This window comes from Notechis scutatus, chromosome 8, assembly GCF_049901735.1.
Source record: "Notechis scutatus isolate UNSWTSFEM ecotype Mainland chromosome 8, rNotScu1.2, whole genome shotgun sequence".
NCBI lineage: Eukaryota > Metazoa > Chordata > Lepidosauria > Squamata > Elapidae > Notechis > Notechis scutatus.
In genome coordinates this window covers 17,454,389-17,474,249 of record NC_142016.1, presented here as the reverse complement: position 1 = coordinate 17,474,249, position 19,861 = coordinate 17,454,389, and the positions used below count along the sequence as shown (strand labels likewise).

Here is a 19,861-nt window from a genome sequence, read left to right as displayed (position 1 = left end):
AGTTTGCTGTAAATTAATAGTGCAAAAATGAGTACAGCAAATGTTCATTTATGCAGTTCCAAACTATGATTTGTCTTGCTCAACCATGGTTTGTTCAATAAAGCATAAGCTGAACTAGCTCAATACATTGTCAACATACATTGAAACAGTATGCTGTATTTTGGCAGAAAAAAGTGGGTGATCATATTTATATACATCTCCTAAAGTCTTGTGGCCCAGGCCTTTACCAACAAGTGAATACCATTGGGAAAACTCACAGAGTCAAGTGGTAGCCTAGAGGAAGCATTTGTTAGCGGAGTTGAGATTTGGCACATTTCAGTCCTTAGTAGCTTCTCTGGGCTGCATTTAGAAATCTTTTGTCAGCTGTTCCTCTGATCAGTTTCCACTTGGCCATGGCATGCAACCAGCTGTTTGCTTTGATCCAGGCAAAAGAGCATTCCACACCCACTGACCTTCCATAGCCTTTGCAATGACAGCTGTGTAGCACTGCTTTCTGGGTTAGCTCACTGTGGTTTTAAGACTCACTTAGGGGCACAACCTGGGTGAGTACTGTCCCAAAAGCCTGGCTGTCAACTCCGTGGATTGTATGTGGTTGAAATTGGCGTGGCCTTTCCCTTTGGTGATCTTCTCCATCGCTAAGGTCTATCTTGTACAATGCTGCTGACATTGCAGACACATTGGGCCCGGCAAGAGCCTTCCTGTTTTCTGCCTTCCACTTGCTATAACAGAAAAATGGTCACAGGTAAGATCTGTTTGTGGTAGCAAAAGGATTCTGCATAGCCATTTAATAAAATCCTTCTCCTGAGCGGTCAATATGGAGATGGCGGATGAGGTATACAATTGTGTACAATCATAGGGCAAAAGGACAATGGATTATTTAGAGAAGGAAAAGGCATTTTGTTTTACATTTGTAGTAGATGGGAAAGGAAGTTGTAATGTGAGAATATTTTTCAAGCCATATAAAAGAGCAGGGTGAGAAACTGGAAGCATTCTGAGCAGGAAAGTCTAGCTGAAGTGTTAAGTTTATTTATTTATTTGGCTTACATCCTGCCATTCTACTCTGACATGTACTCAAAATAGTTAAGAAAAGTTAAAAATAGAGAGAGGTAAAACATAGATTAAAATTAACAGTAAAATTGATATTAAAAATTATTTAACAGTTAAAATCTAGGTTAGGATGACTTTTTATTCTTGAAGATGAAGTGACCTAGTTTCTTGAAATGCAAGGAATAGATTGTCTTCAGTGTAATGAGAATGAAAATCTTATCAACCATAGCAGTACACCTTTAAGTTACATGCCTGAGTTAGAAGTAACATGGCTGAGTTTGAATGAATTTCTAAGACTCAACATGATGAATTCTATACTGATGCATCTTTAGACCATGCTTATAATTACTGCTATAACAGACGAGTGTTCTATATATGGAAGTTTTTGAATCTTATGGCTACAGAATTTTATTTAGACTGAATGATCAGTGAATTTTGTGGGAGTTGCATATTATATTGCTGGTTATCTGTCGCTTATCTGATAGAAACGTATTTGATATGCTGAGTTAAGGTGGTTGCAGTATTTTCTTTAAAACGCTATTGTATAAATTATTCCTTGTGAGAAGAAAAGTACCGTAAAGAAAAAAAATATTTGTTTAAATTCATGAGTTCGCATTCTCCTTTCAAGATATGGAAAGATACATGCTTTACTAAAGGAAAAGAAGTGAAATGCCTTGATTTTATTTTACAAACACAAAAAGCCATTAAACCATTATAGGACCATAAGACATGGGTTTCAAAATGCAAGACAACGCAAGTTGAATATGAAACTCAAAAAACCATTTGCAGTTGCATTTAATAGCAGAACATTTGTTGAGCTGGACCTAACAATAAAATACTCCCAGGTCTAAATTATTCTTAAATTTATTAATTTCATGTTCAAGCCCTGGTTTGCTAGATAGAATCCAAGATAGAGAAGTCTTAATAAAGAGTAGAGGTGCATCCAGAACTGTGTTTCTGAGAATTTATTTGTGGCTATCCTTTTAAAAAAAATGAAGTAATATTAAAGTGTAAAATATGAAGGGAATAATGTATGATTGGGGAGAAAATCAAATGCTCCCAAGCCTCTCAAAATGCCATATTAACATAAATGGTTGATACAAGGGAACAGCAGAACCCACTCAGCACTAAACTATTATTAAGATTTGGGGAGCCTTCAAAATTGGCACTGGAGTTATATAGGCTATCTCTTAGTTACGTTTGTGATTTCTCTCCATTGAAAAAATTCTGCTTTTCCACAGAGATACTTCAGGCTGATGTCACTGTTCACTTTGCACATAAAATGCAATTTTAGGAGGTTTGGTCTTGGGATGGCTTCGTTACCGATCAGATCTCTTGTGTCTGCTGTTTTAAAAACTTTTAAAATATGACTGTGTTTGTCAAGTTTATTGTTTTATACTTTTTTGCTGTTTGGCACCCAAAATCACTCCTTGAAAGATCAGTGGCCATATATATTTGATAAATAAATAATAAATAGAATTTATTATTACTAAGGATGGTGCCCCAGCAACACTCAAAGTACCAAGTGCTATTCTTAGATGTGGAAGGGATGTTTTAAGACTGGCTGGAATGGGATACAGTAGCGAACATGTTAGAGAGCTAGCCATTTCTATTCCTAGCTTTGCTCCACTGAAGCACAAAATCCAGTACTGTCTTAGCAAGTTCAGCCCAGCTACATGCAATTATCAGCAGAACAGCATCTCTATAGTGTTGTGCCAGCTATAGCTGCATACTTAGCAGGGTTGTGGTGCTTTGCTTCTGCTCTGTGCAGACAACTTGAGCTCACAATTCTGGTCAGGCAGAGCAAACCCCATCAATTCCAATTCAGAAGAGTTTGCTTAACTAAAACAGTCAACTTCTTTTCTCAACTAAAAGTACAGTTAAGTATGTGACAACCATCTTTCCTGAGCATAATGCACAAAATGATTTATAATTCAGTCCAATCCTAGGGTTAATTGCAAATCTTTCTCAAAAATAAGCGAAAACTTAAATCATATTTTGATCCTCCAGGATGAATATATCTTAAAGTCATTTCTTTATTAGTTGCTATAAATGTCCATCCATGACCATCCCTGATTGGCTTTATTATGTACTATGGAATATGACATTCCAAATAGTACAGATTCTATGACATAAATAACTAATGGCCAAAACCTTTAAAGCTATGGAGGCATTGTCTCTCCACCAGTCATGAGATGCACTACCCCCATGGATTGTACTCTTATTCAAATCCTTGTCCAATTTATTTAAACAACTATGTATTTAAATGCATTGGTTTAAATAAATTGTACTTAATTGCATTATAATTAATGCCCCCACAGTGTAGAACCTACATGCTGTGGAGATGTAGCTGGGTCCAGCCCACTGTTTTGACTACTGACTAATATGACATGTCACTGGCTTTTGTTATTTGTGGATACTCTTAAGGCAAAGCTGCATTTTAAACTAAACAAACAGCCTTGCCTCCTTGAATTGCAACAGATGGTCTAGCTGCACATTTTTCATGTTGAGGTCATGGGCTCAAATCCATGGATGGGACACCACCTGGCCAATTATATGTAATAGGTTAAAAATCCTTCACAACTTATGTGACATCAAGGCATTGGAAGGATGTACTTGACAGAGAGTTTGAAAATGTTCATTGAGATCCTTGTTCCTGCAGCATTGCTCTATGGAACCCATTCTTGAGTTAGTTTTATCCTCACTTCAAAGTAGCAGAAATTAACCACAGCCATTATTTTGTAACACTATATATCAAGGGGTGTCAAACTGGATTTCTTTTAGGGCTAGATCAGCATTGTAGTTCTCCTCTGCAGGCCAGTAGGATGGGGGACGGCGGTTTTTTTTGCTGTTATTGGGCTGGTTTTTGAGCTGTTTTGGGCCCATTTTTCAGCTGTTTTGGGCCCATTTTCATTTTGGGGCCATTTTTCAGGCTGTTTTCAGCCTGTTTTTCGGGCTGTTTTCTGGCCCATTTTCGGGTGGCAGAGTGCTGCAGGAGGCCATGGTGAAAATGAGGCACAGAGAGGCTGCATGCAGATTGTTTTAGCCGCTAGAGGCACTGGGGGCCAGTTCTTTCATATTTCCAGGCCAGCCCCACGGACCGGATTTAAGCACCCCATGGGCCGGATGCGGCCCACGGGCCTTGAGTTTGACACCCCTGCTATATATCATTTGCAGAGTGCCCTGGGTTCAGTCCCCAGCATTGTCAATATAAGTTCTTTGGTTATAAGTCTGAAGAAAACATCTCCTGAAAGCCCAAGAGAATTGCCATTGAATCAGTGTAGATAATGTAGATAAAATGTTTGGCTAAAATGTCTAGCTCAGCTTCCAAAGAAACATTGTTCACATGGTAGCTAAATTGCTTCCTGCCCCTGATGTGTCCCTGCTAAGCTAATTTCCCTCTCAGCTATGTCCCATGTCTTCTTCCAATGGCCCATTGGAATATATACTGTGAATTATTAAGAATCAAATTTGAGCCTAGATTTACAGTTTTAGTCTAGAAATGTTTCTTGTGAAGATGGCAGATTTTATGGTGAAGGAGAATTAGTATACTGTAATACCTCCTAAGGTCATTTTAGGTTATATTTTTGGGAATCTTTGAAATCTCATAATACATAAATATGACAAACTATTTTTACCAATGTTTGTGCATATCAAGGCCGTATATATATATACAGTATAACAGAGGAAATAACATGAAGAAAATGAAGTCAAAATCAGATTTCCAGTAGAAATAGGACTAGAATTCTGTGACCTGCACTACCACTTCTCATGACTAGCAGAGAGTGTGTGTGTGAGAGAGGGAGGGAGGTGAGGGGGGGAGAAAAAGCGTATATGCATGAACAAAATTCTTCTCTTGGCACACAATTAGATTAATATCTTACATTAATAAACCTTTTGTGGTTATTTTTTTCATAATTAATTCTGGGAGGAAAAAAAGTATTCTGTAGGACTTTTCTTTAAAAAAATTGGTAATAGTAATCTGGTCTGGTCCTGCAGAAGTTTTCATCTAGAAGTTAAAAATTAGAGAAGATAATTTATTTATATTTACAGATAATTAAAAGCACCATGACTTCCTTATTATAGCATAATATATCATGCAAATGGATGTATGTTATTTGAGCAACATTTAAGTTATTTCAAGTTTTGGGATTGTTTGAATACTTTGAAAAAAGTGCTGTGATAGGACATGTGAATCTCAGCAAAGGAGTTCACAAAATAGAAATGTATATCCTGGAAAACGGTAGAATAAAAATGATGATCTGATGATACCTTCAGTATTTGAAAAGAGTGCTCCTCAAGTTTCCAGTGCAAAATTACAAATAATTGCTAGAAAAGAAATCAGAGCTTGCCTTCCTCAGTCAAACATGCAGGTGCTAGAATTCTTGCTGGATCACATGGGCTGACCAAGAACTAGTTGAGTGAAATAATCTATAATGTCATGTGGAGCAGGTACCGGTAGTTAGTTCAGAACAAGATGTTTACCTATACCTGTGCTATTATTTTTAGTCCAAAAATTGAATAAATTCGTAGTGATGTAACGTTCACTGATTCTGCACCTTATTGCCTTTGAGACATCATGTGAAGATGTCCAGATCTTTCTGACTGATCTAGAGAAAATAAATGGTCAATTCTATCCAAGTCCCCTAGCCACTACGATTGTGGGCTGAGGGGAAACATTTGCACAGGGAATATGATTGAGTTGCCAGATCGTAAACATCCTGCAACAACGTCCGAATGAGCCCTTGGCCTTCATCTTTATATCAATGTAATGGGGGGGAAATGCATATGGGATATAATGCAGCATGTACAGTATATCATATGTGACATAGATTGAAATTAGAAGCAAGCAAGATGGACACTTGCCATTTCCAGATTATTCCATGAATTCTTGTTCATTACTTTTCTAGTAAAACTTGCTCGCTATCGTGTTTTATCAGGACCTTGTCTGGAGCCGTTTGTAATAATTGTACGTTAGGAAAAGTGAATACCACACATTCACATTGATATGTTCTTGCACTGACTGTAAAAAGTTATTTCTTGAGGGAGAAGAGCAACAAATGATAGTCTAGAATCTGAAGGCAGTGCCAGAAACAGTTAAAAGATTGATTGCCCCATATACTCTTGGGAACTCTTTTACCTAACTATGTTTAAAAAAGTGATCTTATTTCTAGGGCCATATTGCTATATGGTTTAGATTTAATGATAAACTTAATGTCTATTAATTTTATATAGGTATTTATAGTTTACGGATCTTTTTGTTATTATTTATGGTTACATATAGATCATTTTAAATATTTTAAGATAATTTACTTTTTTGTTGTTCACTGTGTAATCACTACACAATGCTGATTCTTCTTTTGTATTTCATTGTTTTAATAAATAAAACTGATGTTAAAATGTGTAGGGTTGCATAAAACAACCAAAATATACAAACTCAAGATTTAGTATTTGAAGGTGGCAGGATTTTATTTTAATATAACATTCAGGAACAAGATTAGCTTTGAACATATCTGAAGTTTTCATAGTGCTTTTTTTCTTAAAAAAAGGGAGGGGCTCTAATGGAGAGGAATTAAAACTTTTCAGCTACTTTATTTGCAGAGTGGGATGTAAGTAGCTGTGGTGATAGAACTTTTGAAGGACACCAACACTCAAAATTTTGCCTAGCTACTTTAGAGGATTTAATTACAATATATTTTTGAACTATTCCCCCTTTGCTTCTTTTAATACAGGCTAGAAGGGATGAGAAAACAGACTATAAAGAATTTGCCTAAATCAGTTTAGAACTGAAAACATCAAAAACTAGTTTTTAAACTGTTATGATTAAAGATCAATGGGTTCACCACTCTCAGACCACCTGTTTTGCTGGGACGTTTCTTGGCATAGTTCGTTGTCCAGCTATTCATGTCACCATCAGGGAATCCAGTCCCTTCTACTACTTTGCTCCTCAGATTTGTCTTTTTATGGAAGGAAAATTATAATAATATTTAAAACTCCGAAAGTCAGAAACTGCAAAGAATCTTTGAATCACCATCAAATCACTCCAAAGCTATTTGAAGACACCTCAAAGCATAGGCTTGATTTGAAAGGGTGTTCAATTGAAACTCTTTTGAAATAAGTCACCACTTCAACATTTTGCACAGCCCTAAGCAATTTGGCTTGGCTGCATGACAAAACTTTGTTTCTTGCCAAAGCCCCACCTAATCATCTGTTTCAATCCTTGTGGTCCTAGCCTACCAGAAAAGGTATCCAAGGAGAGGTATTCACCCCAAAATAATGCAAATGCCGCCTTCTCGTTTTCTACTTGTTGCCCCTCCTTTATGCTTGGCCCCACCTTAGTTTCTCCTCTTGCTTCTCTTGCCTGCCCCTGTGATCCTCTCATCCTCCCTTTCCAAATTACAGTAGTGATAGGATGTCCTCAGGAATGCATTCTTGGTCCTAAAAGGTAAAGAGAAACATTTTCATTTTCCAGACCTAGAATTGATTACATTTCTATCCTGTCCTTCCTCTAAGAACCAGAGGGCTATATATTGAGTCTCCCTTTGTTTGATCTTCTTAACAAACCTCTAGAACGGGTGAGGAACCGATGGCCCTTTTATGACTGGTGGACTTTAACCTAAAGCCAGCATGACTGGCTCAGGAATTCTGGGAGTTGAAGTCCACAAGTCATAAAGGGGCCATAGTTCCCCATTCTGCTCTAGGAGGATTAACTGAATGGTAGTTATTGTTCTGAAGGTCACCCAGTAACCTTCAGGACTGAGCACAGAGTTTGAACCCAAGCATTAAAATAGTGAATTGTATGTGCTTGACCCTCACATTGTGGTTTACAATATTACTAAAGAAATATACTTAATAGTAAAATACAGACAATTTGATGTATTTCTGTTGTCATTCTGGGCTATTTTAGGAAATTAGATCCATTGTCAGCTTTCCTCCTTTCCTACAGACAAGCTAGGAATAGAACTGAATTTCTGGTCCACATCTTTACTCTAAATTGTAATGGAGATACATGACTCTGTTCTTAAACAAGTTCATTTTGGGGTCAAGGCATAATGTTATTTTGGGGCAGTACAAACCATGTTTTGCAATATTTTTCATCTAGGCTCTTTTTTTGTCCTCTAGGTGGCAGCAGCACCCCACAATGCCAGCTGCCTCCCTGCAGCCAGGTTGCCTCTCTGGGCCGCTCTCTTCCTACTGAGACAATCATGTCGAGCCAGCACAGCCATGCTCCCTTCTCCAGCATCCAGACCATGGCTGAGCATCAGCAGGTAGTTCCCTGGGAAATCCTGACTCTGCCTTCCTTAGAGATCTCATTCAGCTCATCTTCAAAAAGCATGCAATTAAACTTAGCTGTTTTCCCGCTTTCGACCGGTAGCTATTCCAGCCAAAATCTGCATGCATACCTTGCAGCTTTGAAGCCCTGGTTTTTAGCACCTGCAGGCATTAGTTCAGTCTGTAAACCATGGAACATGGATAGAAATTTCAGAGGAGGTAAATGGCTTCTATAGTATCAATCACAACCTCCAAGTGACAGCAAACTATTGGTCAATCCCCTGGAGGAAGCTCAAATTTGGGGACAGGCTCTCTATTCCAAAATCAAAATACAGTCATTTAACATCATTACTGCACACTCTTTTCTTGGTGAATTTGTTTTCCCCCTAGTTCCATGGGAATTATGCCTACAGTATGTCTAACTGTGGTCTTTTGGTTATTTCTTTTCCATAGATCATGCCAGACCTGGCCGTTCTGCAGAGAAGGATCCCACTTACATTTCGGGACTCTGCCACAGCTCCACTGCGCAAGCTCTCCGTGGACCTCATCAAAACATACAAGCATATCAATGAGGTAAGTTCTTTTGAGGGCAGCTTTGATTAAAATATGAAAGGAGGAGGAGCAGTAATGTCATAGATACCAGCCTCATTGTTCCTTCATTTTTTTATGTTGATAGTACCGTTCCATGTTCTCTCAGTAGACAATCTGAGATGTTAGTTATTGCCCTGAGAAAAAGTAACTTTCATTTTTTTTAAGGGCATGCACACACACGCGCACGCACGCACACATACGCACACATACACACATATTTTCTTTTTTGCTTGGGTGGTTGGTTGGCTTTTAGTTACACCCTGATCTTTGCTATAATTGACAGGTCTATTATGCTAAGAAGAAACGCCGAGCTTTGCAGGTGGCACCTGAGGATACAAGTACCAAAAAGGAACGGAAAGTGCACAACGAAGGCTATGATGATGACAACTATGATTACATTGTCCGCAATGGCGAGCGCTGGCTAGAACGCTATGAGATAGACTCCCTCATTGGCAAAGGATCCTTTGGACAGGTCAGAGGATGGGGGCAGCAAAGAAAATAATGTTGTATCTGATCTGTAACCATATGTGGGGCTGTACTCATTTCCATTGTGAACATGGGCTAGAAAACCTCCTTTGCCGCAGATAGTGTCTTCCATCAGATGGAAGACAGTGTAGACATAGCAGCAAATTATCTTCAATCTTCAGAAAGGAAGAGCCACTGGCCAGTAGTAGAGCACATGGTTTGAATGCTACATAAAGCATTCCAAAGGAGGGTGTGTAAGCGGTCTGCTTGAAATCCCACAGACTTTTCTGCCTGTCAGGAAACAGTACTATATTATGTGGACTGTCATTTGTCTCTGTAAGGCTGTAGATCCTGTCTTCTGTAAGTAACTGGGAATTGTATTTCCGCCTCATCCTAAGCTAAGTTCCCTTTTCCAATTCCCAAAGAGTACTGTTGTTGGTAAATTTGTCTGTTTTTCTCTATTGAGCAATTACTTACACATGTTAGTTTTCCATAAGAGGTTAACTTAGTTACTTACACATGTTAGTTTTCCATAAGAGGTTAACTCTAAAATGGTACTTAGTGGAATTGTGATTTTTGGCCTTGGTGATAGGCTAGGGATATTGACACTGTATTGGACTCCCTGTCACTAGCGTTATTCCTACCTAAGCTTGTTGGTACTGGAATTTCAGTTTTCCTTCATTAGGACATGGGGATGCAACTTCTGAATTTGTGACCACCATGACATTCATGGACTTGTTCAGGATTGTGGCCCCAATACATATTGGGTTGCTACATGTTCACATTTTTTAATTTGGTTTGGTTTTATTTTTTTATTTTTATTTTATTTTTTAATTTTCTAATTTATTTATTTTTAAATTTAGGATCACTCTCTGGTTACTATGGAATTGATTGGCTCCCCAGACTTACTTAAGGACTTGTTTGATTGGCCCACCCCAAGTGCCTAATGATTCTTGTGTCAGGATTCCAGCAGTCATTCTAATTAAATCATGATTCTCAAGCCAGACTAAGCCAAGCTAAAACAGGCATAGGAATATTTTATGAGTTGACATCTTGTTGGTTTCCAGTAGACAGTACTACTGAGTATTTGCTAAACTCAGGAAAAGGCGCAGCTGCAGGGGTGGACAGAATGGCATCTCTGGCCATCAACTTAAGAGAGCATATTGGAACTCTGAGAAGCTCTGGGAGATTATATGATTTAGGAATCAAGTAGAGGAACTGTGGTGTGAAACGAAAAATATATGTGACTGAACATAGGGAAAGCCTCAAGTTCATGCCTATGTTGGGACTGTAAGAGCAGTGAAAGATATTCTCCACTGTCACTGAATCCATGGACAGCCATCCATCTATTAGTAGCGCTATTAGGGAAAACCAAGCCAGATTGTCTGTTGGGCTTCATGTAGCATTTAAAAGATCAAATCAGCCTATTTCACTCAGTTAGATACAATCTGGGCAGGACCATCTGAGTTGATACAAGACCTCATTTTGCAAGGTTATATGAGTTAGGTTTGTACCAGGGAATCCTAGGGAGTTTTAACAGGATGTGCACTCATGCTTGGTTAGAGAATTCTGGGAGTTGAAGTCCACCCATATTAAAGTTGCTGAGGTTGAGAAATACTGCTCTAGGAGGCACTTTTTTGGGGTCCCTGAAGATTCTGCTGTCAAAATGATGACACTTTCATTCTGATACTGATTGATTGTGCTTTAATTTTATGCTGTTATTTTGTAAGCCGCTTGGGTCTTCAGAAATGGTGGCACATACCAAAGTAATAAATAATAAGCTGCTGAATGCAAAGTCATTTTATTGTGTGTTTTTTTCCTGCCCCTGTAGGTAGTGAAGGCCTACGATCAACAGGCTCAGGAATGGGTAGCCATCAAGATTATCAAGAATAAGAAAGCATTTCTGAGTCAGGCTCAGATTGAACTGCGGCTGCTGGAGCTCATGAACCAGCATGACACTGAGATGAAATACTACATTGGTGAGAGTTTGTGGGAGTAGAGTCTCTTAACAGGAGGGAGAGATTCTGAAATTGGTTGAGAAACATTAAGAGGTAGCCAGGACTGGAGATTGATGAGAACTTTCCATGCATTGGAGGAGTTAATTAAAGACAGGTTGGAGACAGTTGCCAACAGCATACCTTTTGATAAAAGACAGGATTTCACTGACAGTGATACTCTAGAGCAGCAGTCTTTTGGCACTGGGGACCGGTTTTGTGGAAGATAATTTTTCCATTGATGGGAGTGGAGGGAGGAGGAGAGAGCAACCTAGATCCCTCACATGCGCAGTTTACGGTATGGTTCGTGCTCCTATGAGACTAATGCCCGATGATCTGAGATGGAGCGAAGGCTGTGATGTAGCACTGGGGAGCAGCTGCAGATGAAGCTTTGCTTGCTCGCCTACCGCTCACCTCCAACTGTGCAACCTGGTTCCTAACAGGCCACGGACAGGTACCAGTGTGTGGCCTGGGGTTTGGGGACCCCCTACTCCAGAGAGAAATTTGTCAGTGAGGTGGTATTTATGTACTGAACACAGTACTTTATGAACCAGATTCTTTCAGTGAGATACTGCCAATAACAATAACTGTAGCAGGCTGACAGTGTTGTCATACCACTTTGCTCTCTTTACTTCCTCAGTGCACTTGAAGCGTCATTTCATGTTCCGGAGCCATTTGTGCCTGGTGTTTGAGTTGCTGTCCTACAACCTCTATGACCTGCTTCGTAACACCAACTTCCGTGGCGTCTCTCTCAATCTCACTCGCAAGTTTGCTCAGCAGCTGTGCACTGCGCTGCTCTTCCTGGCAACACCTGAACTCAGCATCATCCACTGTGATCTCAAGCCTGAAAATATCCTGCTCTGCAACCCCAAGCGCAGTGCCATTAAAATCGTAGACTTCGGCAGCTCCTGCCAGCTGGGCCAGCGTGTAAGTGATTCCCTAGCTCTAACCTGCCCCCTGAAACTGTCTCCCAGGCCCTGATCCTGCCCCTTTCGGTTGGGTCACCTTGGCACTTTTTGAGCTTGAAGAGCTCCCTTCCTTCTCAGGTCTTCAGCATTTTGACCTTGCCTAGTTGGGGGGGTTCGTTTGATTCGGTCACCATTTGACAAGAGAACCACAGAGAGGAATCCCGTCTGCCTTGACTTTCTGATACTCTCAGTACAGACGTTTGACCATCTCTTTTGTCTTTTGCAGATCTATCAGTACATCCAGAGCCGATTTTACCGCTCGCCTGAAGTGCTGCTAGGCATGCCTTACGACCTGGCAATCGACATGTGGTCCTTAGGCTGTATTCTGGTGGAGATGCATACAGGGGAGCCCCTCTTTAGTGGTGCCAATGAGGTAAAGTGGCCTTTACATTTCAAAGAACAACTCACAGCAACTGGAATTGGAACTGGGCCGGCAGGGCCACCGGTCCCTAGTCAGAGAGCCTAGCGAAACCTCGGTTGTTTTGAGTCAAAAATACTGGAGGTGTCTGAGCACCGTGACCAGTTTTCTAAGTCAGTAAGCATGTAGATGGATCCCAGAGGTCCCTGAAGAAAGAAGGACATCAGAAATTCATATCAGGGGAGAAGGTCCCTGATCCTGTGATCCCTTTTCTCTTGCAGGCAGATCAAATGAGCCGGATTGTGGAGGTGCTGGGACTGCCACCACCTCACATGTTGGAGCAGGCTCCCAAGGCTCGGAAATACTTTGAGAAGCTGCCCGAGGGGGGCTGGGTCCTCCGGCGGGGCAAAGATGGCAGGAAGGTAATTACTCTGCATCACCCTGGGATCTTTGGGAGGGAGGGGTTCTTCTGACTCCTCGTTCAGCTGCATTTCAAGAAAATGTAGACAACTGCACTAAAGGTCTACCTGCTATGTTAGATCAGTGCCCTTAAGTGCATCTGAAGCGAGGAGGATGGTAATAATGATATAAGTCTGCTCTAATATACCCTGCTAAAGGCGAACACTGAAGAAATGGGTTTTCATGATTAAATTCTTCATTCTAGCATGGTTCCTGTAGAGCGCTATCTAAAGCAGGGCTCTCCAACCTTGGCAACTTTAAGATTTGTGGACTTCAACTCCCAGAATTCCTCAGCCAGCAAATTCTGGAAGTTGAAGTCCACAAATCTTAAAGTTGCCAAGGTTGGAGAGCCCTGATCTAAAGTCAGGGGAAGAAAATACAAGGACAGTTGCTGATTAAATCCTCTTTTCTCTGCTCTCTTTCTGCTCACATTCTGGTCTTTTTTTCCCCCCTTCGGACTTCCTGTGTGCAAAAGGGGTGGGGGGTGGGAAACAACTGCAAAAATACTAAGCTGAGGAATAGCCCTCATGCTGTTCTTTGGGTTGTCTTTTAGGGTCACGTTAAGCCTTTTGCTTGAAGGAGACAAGGGCATTATTTCTGGTGGAACTTACGTTAAAAGAAAACACTTTGTTTCTGTACAGTAATGAATATATTCTATATATTTTATACCAGGGGTCGCCAACCTTTTGGACCTCAGGGACCACCAAGCTCATAATTTTAGATCCCAGGGACCACTAACTGGGTCTGTGGGCGTGGCCTAATTTGTGGGTGTGGCTTGGTGGTCATGTGACTGGCTGAGCATGGCTTGTATGTAAATATAAATATTTATATAAATATTGAATTTTTTATAAAAAAGAGCAACTTTTACCCAAAATCAGGCAAGGCAGGCAGGCAGGCAGATTGAGTTGCTCACAGAATCACAGATTCATTCAGAAATCTATCTATCTGCCATTGCCTAGCTCAGTCTGTCACATAAAATTTGCTAGCAAGCAAACTCACAAAATTAACTCACAACACACCATGTATGTAAATATTGAATTTTTTATTAAAAACAACTTTTATCCAAAATCAGGCAAAGCGGGCAGATTGAGTTGCTCACAGAATCATTCAGTGATCTATCTATCTGCCATCAGCTAGCTCAGTCTCTCAAATTTGCTTGCCGTGAGTCTGCACTGAATTTGCTTGCAAGCAAACCTTCAGTCCTAAGGGAGGTTCAGCTGTGCTTAGCTAGAAAGCAAGAAATCCAACCATTTCCTGCTTCCTAGCTAATCTAAATCTCCTGGCACAGCAGAACAGCTGATGGTCGGAAAAAGGAAAAATAGCAACTTAGCAGACAAGTTTGTCTGGTAAGTGAGTGGGCGGGGAGGGTTTCCGCAGGCCATGTGGGCTGAGCAGCCTTCTGTTTCTGCGCAGCCTGGATTAATTGCTTTGGGGGTGTGTGCTCTGGGACTGAGATTTCTCTGCAGCCCACCAAAATTTTCTCACGGCCCACCAGTGGGCCACGGCCCACTGGTTGGCGACCGCTGTTCTATACAGTAATGAATTCTCTCCATCTTCCCATTAATTTTCCTGTTGCTTGATATCTTTTAGGACTACAAGGTTCCAGGGACACGGCGGCTGCATGAAGTATTAGGGGTAGAGAGTGGGGGCCCAGGAGGACGCCGTGCAGGAGAGCAGGGCCATTCGCCTTCTGACTACCTGAAGTTCAAGGATTTAGTGCTGCGCATGCTGGACTATGAACCCCGTAGCCGCATCACTCCCTTCTATGCCCTGCAGCATAACTTTTTCAAGAAAACTGCTGATGAGGGCACCAATACGAGTGCCAGCACCTCACCAAGCCTGGGAACAGAGCATAGCCACTCCACCAGCACCACCAGTTCTGTGTCCAGTTCAGGTATGCATCTCTCCTTCCCTTCCCCTCCCCTTCTTTCTAGCTCTCCTCCTCCTCCTCATGTTCCCAGCACTCCTTGGAGAGTTCCATGCTAGTCCGTCCGGTGAGTATTCTTTTCTCCACTGTCCTGTCTTTGCACAGGTGGTTCCAGTGGTTCTTCCAATGACAACCGTGGTTACCGCTACAGCAATCGTTACTACAGCAACATGGGCACAGTGCATGCTGACTGTGAGATGCAGAGTCCCCAGGTATGTTGGATGTCAAGCCCCGGCCACTTAACGGTTGCAGGTCTCCTCTGAAACTCTAGTCCTCAAAGGAACAACGCCAGCCCCTTCCTGCCTCCGTCTGCTCTATAATTACCTCTCTTTCCTCTCTCCTTTCCTGCAGGCGCTTCCTCAACAGCAGATGCGCCTCTGGGCCAGCGGTGACAACGAGGGTATTCCTCACATCTTACCTCATAAGCCCACACCTAGTCAGGCCATGCCATGTTTCCCCCCAAGCGGGCACCCTCCGTACCAGCGCCCTCCACTCCCGCTATCTCCTCCGCTCCCGGAGGCCATGGAGGTGTCTCTGGGCCCTCGCCATCTGGACTGCAACCCCACTGGGCTGGGCTCCTCCGGCTTGCACTTGGGCGCCTCGGCCTTCCGGACTAGGACTGCTGGCGGCTCACGCCCTGAGGGACTTGGCCTCAACTACCCGCTTCGTGGCCGTGGGCACCGAGACACGGACGAGACTGCACTGATGGGCGTCTGTGTGCCCCAGGGCACAGCTGCCAGCTCCTGATGATGGACTGGCCCGGCAGGCTAGGAGCCGGTGCCCAGCGAGAGCACTCCTTTGTTGCACCAGAGCCTGGACGGGCCGGGACTAACTGTAGGGCAGGGAACTAGTGCCCATAGAGCACTTCTCCACATGCGAGAACCTTGAGTGGGCCAGGACTTGGGGTGGGATGGGTCAGGTTGCCTGGCTATGGCCAGTCTGGAGACCAGGTCCTGTTACTACCCAGGACCCTGCTGCCAGTGGTAAGCATTATTGGGTGGGAACTGGGGAGGGAGGGGGGGATTTGAGAGGGGGAAGCATGTGGAGCCAGCATCCTGCCGCCCTTGCAAAACTGGATGCTGCCTTCCCCCTTTTCAGTCAGTGCTTTCTCTGACATGCGGTCCTTCCTGGCCACAGCCCCTCTTGATTCACTCAGCGACATGTGGCCTGCCAGCCATTCCCTTCCCTGGTGCGAGAGATTTCAACATTCTGTGCTTGGACGGACAGACAGACTCCTGTGCACTACATGGACTGATGGGCTTGGTGGCCTGTGTGGTCCCATGGGAATTGCTGCTAAAACTCCCTCCCTGCTTGGAAATAAAGGGTTGCCCCAACCAGCGAATGTTTATGCTGACTCATGCGCAGCCATCTTGGACCTGCCTCTTGTTATGTGTATGCCAGGGGATAGTGCCTAGGTCTATGCTCTGACATCCTTGGGTGGAACCACACGTGCCAGGCTACCTTAGGAAAGGTGGCAAAGTGGGACCTGAGCTGGACCATGGCTGTGAACTGTTAACTCTGCCTTACTTGAGCTCTTGCATCTTTGCACAGTCGTCTGATTCTGCTTTCTTGAATAGGAAGTTTGGAAGCTGTGCAGAGAATGAGGGATGTGACCCGATATCACTATTCATTGTCACTTGAGATTGGTCCTTAACCTTAGCACCCAAGCATGCACCAATATATTAACTTCATATGGGTATTCCCCCCTCCCATTCCCTCCCCTTTCCCTGTTGGATAGGCAAGAAACCGATGCACCAAGGCCAAAGGTCTCTTGGAGAACATATCTCCACTTTCCACTTGCTTCTTGTTACTCACCAGGTGCTTAGTGCTATCATACTATGCAGTCAAGAAAAGTGCTAGTGTCTGACCAGAGTTAGAGATGTTTTGTGTTAGTATTGTAGCACCAGCAGATTGCTCTGGAACGAGATGTTCTCTTCTTTGTTCTCTAGTGCAGGACACATAGTTCCAGGCCTGGCTAAAGTCAGACCAAAGGTGATGCCTCAGTGGAAATATCAAGTGGTTGAATGTGGCTTTTGTCTATGGCGCACAGCCTTTTTTAGTCTAGAAACTCATTCCAGTGGATCAGGGTTAAGAAACTTGTGGTGTTCCCATCCCATGGGCTTTCAGCCATTATGTCCAGAGATAATGACAGTTCTAATTTAGCAATATCCGGAGAGCTACAGGTTTCACACTCTGTGTTAATATTAGCCTTGCGCTTAGCTGTCATTACACATACACACAGGTACGTTGTAGCTTGACATTTGATATTAGGATCCAGTTTCCTGAAAATCTGCCATAAAGGCTAGCTTTAAAAGTGCAAACAGACCTGGTGAAGTAAGGAGGCAGCTCATTAGGTTTCGGATTGGTTGGAGTGAGGATGCTGCAGTTTTTCTCTAGTGTCCATTGCCACCTAGAGAAAGCTGAAATAAAGCATACTTCACAATCGACACAGGTTTGCGGTATTTTAAGTTTTCTCAAGGCTGCAAGGCTTTGTTGTGTTATTTACAACAAGGTACATAACCTTGCACAGGTTGCTACTACTTAAAAGAAGTTTGAAAGATGTATTACTGCAGAGGTGGAGTGGCATAGATACCCAGCTAGGAAGGAGGGCTATGAAGACATCAATAGCTATAGGCAGTCTTAACTGGGAAGAAAAGTCACAGCCGTACTCAAGAACAATTTCACAGTGGATAAAGAATTACATTGACGCTCATTGATACTTGTACGAAGAGCTTTCTACTGGAAACGGAACCCTCAGGCACTGCCAGTCAGCAACAAACATCGCAAAAGTTGCACACCCTGCAATTTTGGATGCTGATTCTGAGCTGACGTTAGAATTTAAACTAAACTTGGGAATGTATTGTTAGCTAGCAAGCCCTCCTTAAATGATAAATGTGTAGAAATGAGCATCAAAGGATTCTGTGTTCTTGCTTGCCTACCTGTTGTCTCTCCCTCCCCACCATGGAGTTCACATTTTCACACCTTTGTCATTCATCCATCTATATTCTTCAAAATGCACACAATAGTTTTTCATCTTCTGCAACTTGCCTCTTATGTGATTATCTTGGTACCAATTAACCGATATGCTAGTTGCCACAGGGTAGCTGTAACTGGAAATGCAGTTCTTGTGCTGTGTTTTAACAAATATTTTACAAGCTGAAACTAGGAACCGCAACGGTATGTAGCCTGTGCAGGTGCACAAGGGAAGGAAATGATTTCTCGGTTCCGTAGATTTTTAACTTTCTTGAATTTTAACTTACCCCACCCAAGGAAAGGTCGTCATTGCAAAGTCACTCTTCGTTTCAGTTAGATACAAATATAAGAAAAAGTATGGAAACTGAAGGAAACGTTAACGTTCTTGTTTCAGTGGTTTAATTGCAAATTACCTGGATTAGGCCTGAGTTTTAATTGGGGGGACTTTAAAAATGACAGTGGAGATTGGTTTTAAACAAGATCAAATTAGAGTGGTGGTGGGAATAAAAGCTGCTGTAAATACAATCCCTAACACTATAAACTTAATTCAGGTAAGCAAGAAGACTTGTAGCATAAACTTGACACGGGTGTTTAAAACCATTTGGATTTTAAAAAGTGATAGGGCTGTTTCTTCCCCCGGAGCTGATGTGGTTAAAGGCAAGGAATTACTGAAAGCATAGGAGACATTCATGCATTGTATTAAGCCATCATATGATTTGTTTAGATTTGGATTAAGGGTAGCATGTTGGGTTAACCAGTCACACACCATCTACCTTGTCAGTCTTTTCACTGTAGATCCCCACTGGGTTTATGCCATGAGACCTGTATTTTGCTTTGGTGAATAGGTAACAAAAATAATAGCGTATTTTTGGTTCTTGAGGAGAGCTATTTTACCATCTTGTACCTCAAAAGTGACAAATAGGGAAGAAAAATGGAAATTTGCAATTTGCCTAGCTTGTACAAATCATAGCCTATATATAGGGTTGCTGAGGATATTAATGTCTAATCTGCTCAAGTCCCTTCATTTTTAATTCACCATTTTGACTAATGGGTGACATCCCCGGTGTTTCAGGGTGTGTGTTTGAGATAATTACTGTTTTGATTGGGTTAGCTTGATTTTCTCTTTCCAACTTCTAGTCTTGTCTGATTATATACAGTGAAAATACAGAATTCCACATGTTGGACTCCGCTATCGTTACTCTTGATGTATTGCTGTGGTCGCTAATGTTCTTTTCATTCTGAAAATGTGATTAGTTTAATCACAAGCAGGTTTTTCATGGAAAAAAATCTGAAACTTCACACACACACACACACACACCACACACAATTATCCCTATTGTTTTTGACAGCCCCAGGTTCCCTTACCATTAATAATTTCTATGCAGTACATGGCCTAGGACGATATAATGTCTGCTACTTTTTTCCAGTTCAATCTAATGTCTCGATAATAGATCCGTAAGAACAACTGTCATGTATCCTTATAAGCTCACGCCCTGATGCAAGTATTTCTTCCTCTATCACCTTTCCCTCCCTTTAAGGAAGTTTATTAAGCTCAGCCATGAGCCCTACAACTTGCTTCCTGAGCCAAATCAGCTCAAATGCAGATTAATCTTGGATATATTTCACACCAGGTCTACCTGTACATTTGGGGGGGTTGAGAAAATGGATTATATACATTATGAAAGGAGCACAGAAAAATATCTGCCTAGATAATAATGGCTAATTGGGTTAATAGTCTCAACACAGCCTAACAGCCATTAACTTATCGAGCTCAATACGGCATAGCCATAGCTAGGCCTGTTTGGAA

The 19,861-nt window shown here is 42.0% G+C and overlaps 1 protein-coding gene across 4 annotated transcripts in view; it reads left to right on the top strand.

The window, feature by feature from the left end:
* The window catches only part of LOC113419880 (dual specificity tyrosine-phosphorylation-regulated kinase 1B), a 38,855-nt gene that overhangs the window by 11,266 nt on the left and 7,728 nt on the right, over nt 1-19,861 (top strand). Inside the window, exons 1-11 of one of the 4 annotated variants that reach the window (XR_015750479.1) lie at nt 447-742; nt 8,170-8,315; nt 8,773-8,892; nt 9,194-9,382; nt 11,207-11,354; nt 12,010-12,296; nt 12,564-12,710; nt 12,977-13,117; nt 14,745-15,048; nt 15,187-15,293; nt 15,433-16,064. Coding sequence is in view for 3 of the 4 variants with exons in the window: in XM_087970872.1 (XP_087826998.1) it covers nt 655-742; nt 8,170-8,315; nt 8,773-8,892; nt 9,194-9,382; nt 11,207-11,354; nt 12,010-12,296; nt 12,564-12,710; nt 12,977-13,117; nt 14,745-15,048; nt 15,187-15,293; nt 15,433-15,828 (2,073 nt within the window). In the remaining variant the exon portion in view is untranslated. Of the gene's footprint in view, nt 1-446; nt 743-8,169; nt 8,316-8,417; nt 8,539-8,772; nt 8,893-9,193; nt 9,383-11,206; nt 11,355-12,009; nt 12,297-12,563; nt 12,711-12,976; nt 13,118-14,744; nt 15,049-15,186; nt 15,294-15,432; nt 16,416-19,861 lie in introns of those variants that run through there. The other 3 variants (XM_087970872.1, XM_026679478.2, XM_087970873.1) reach the window with 3 other exon arrangements.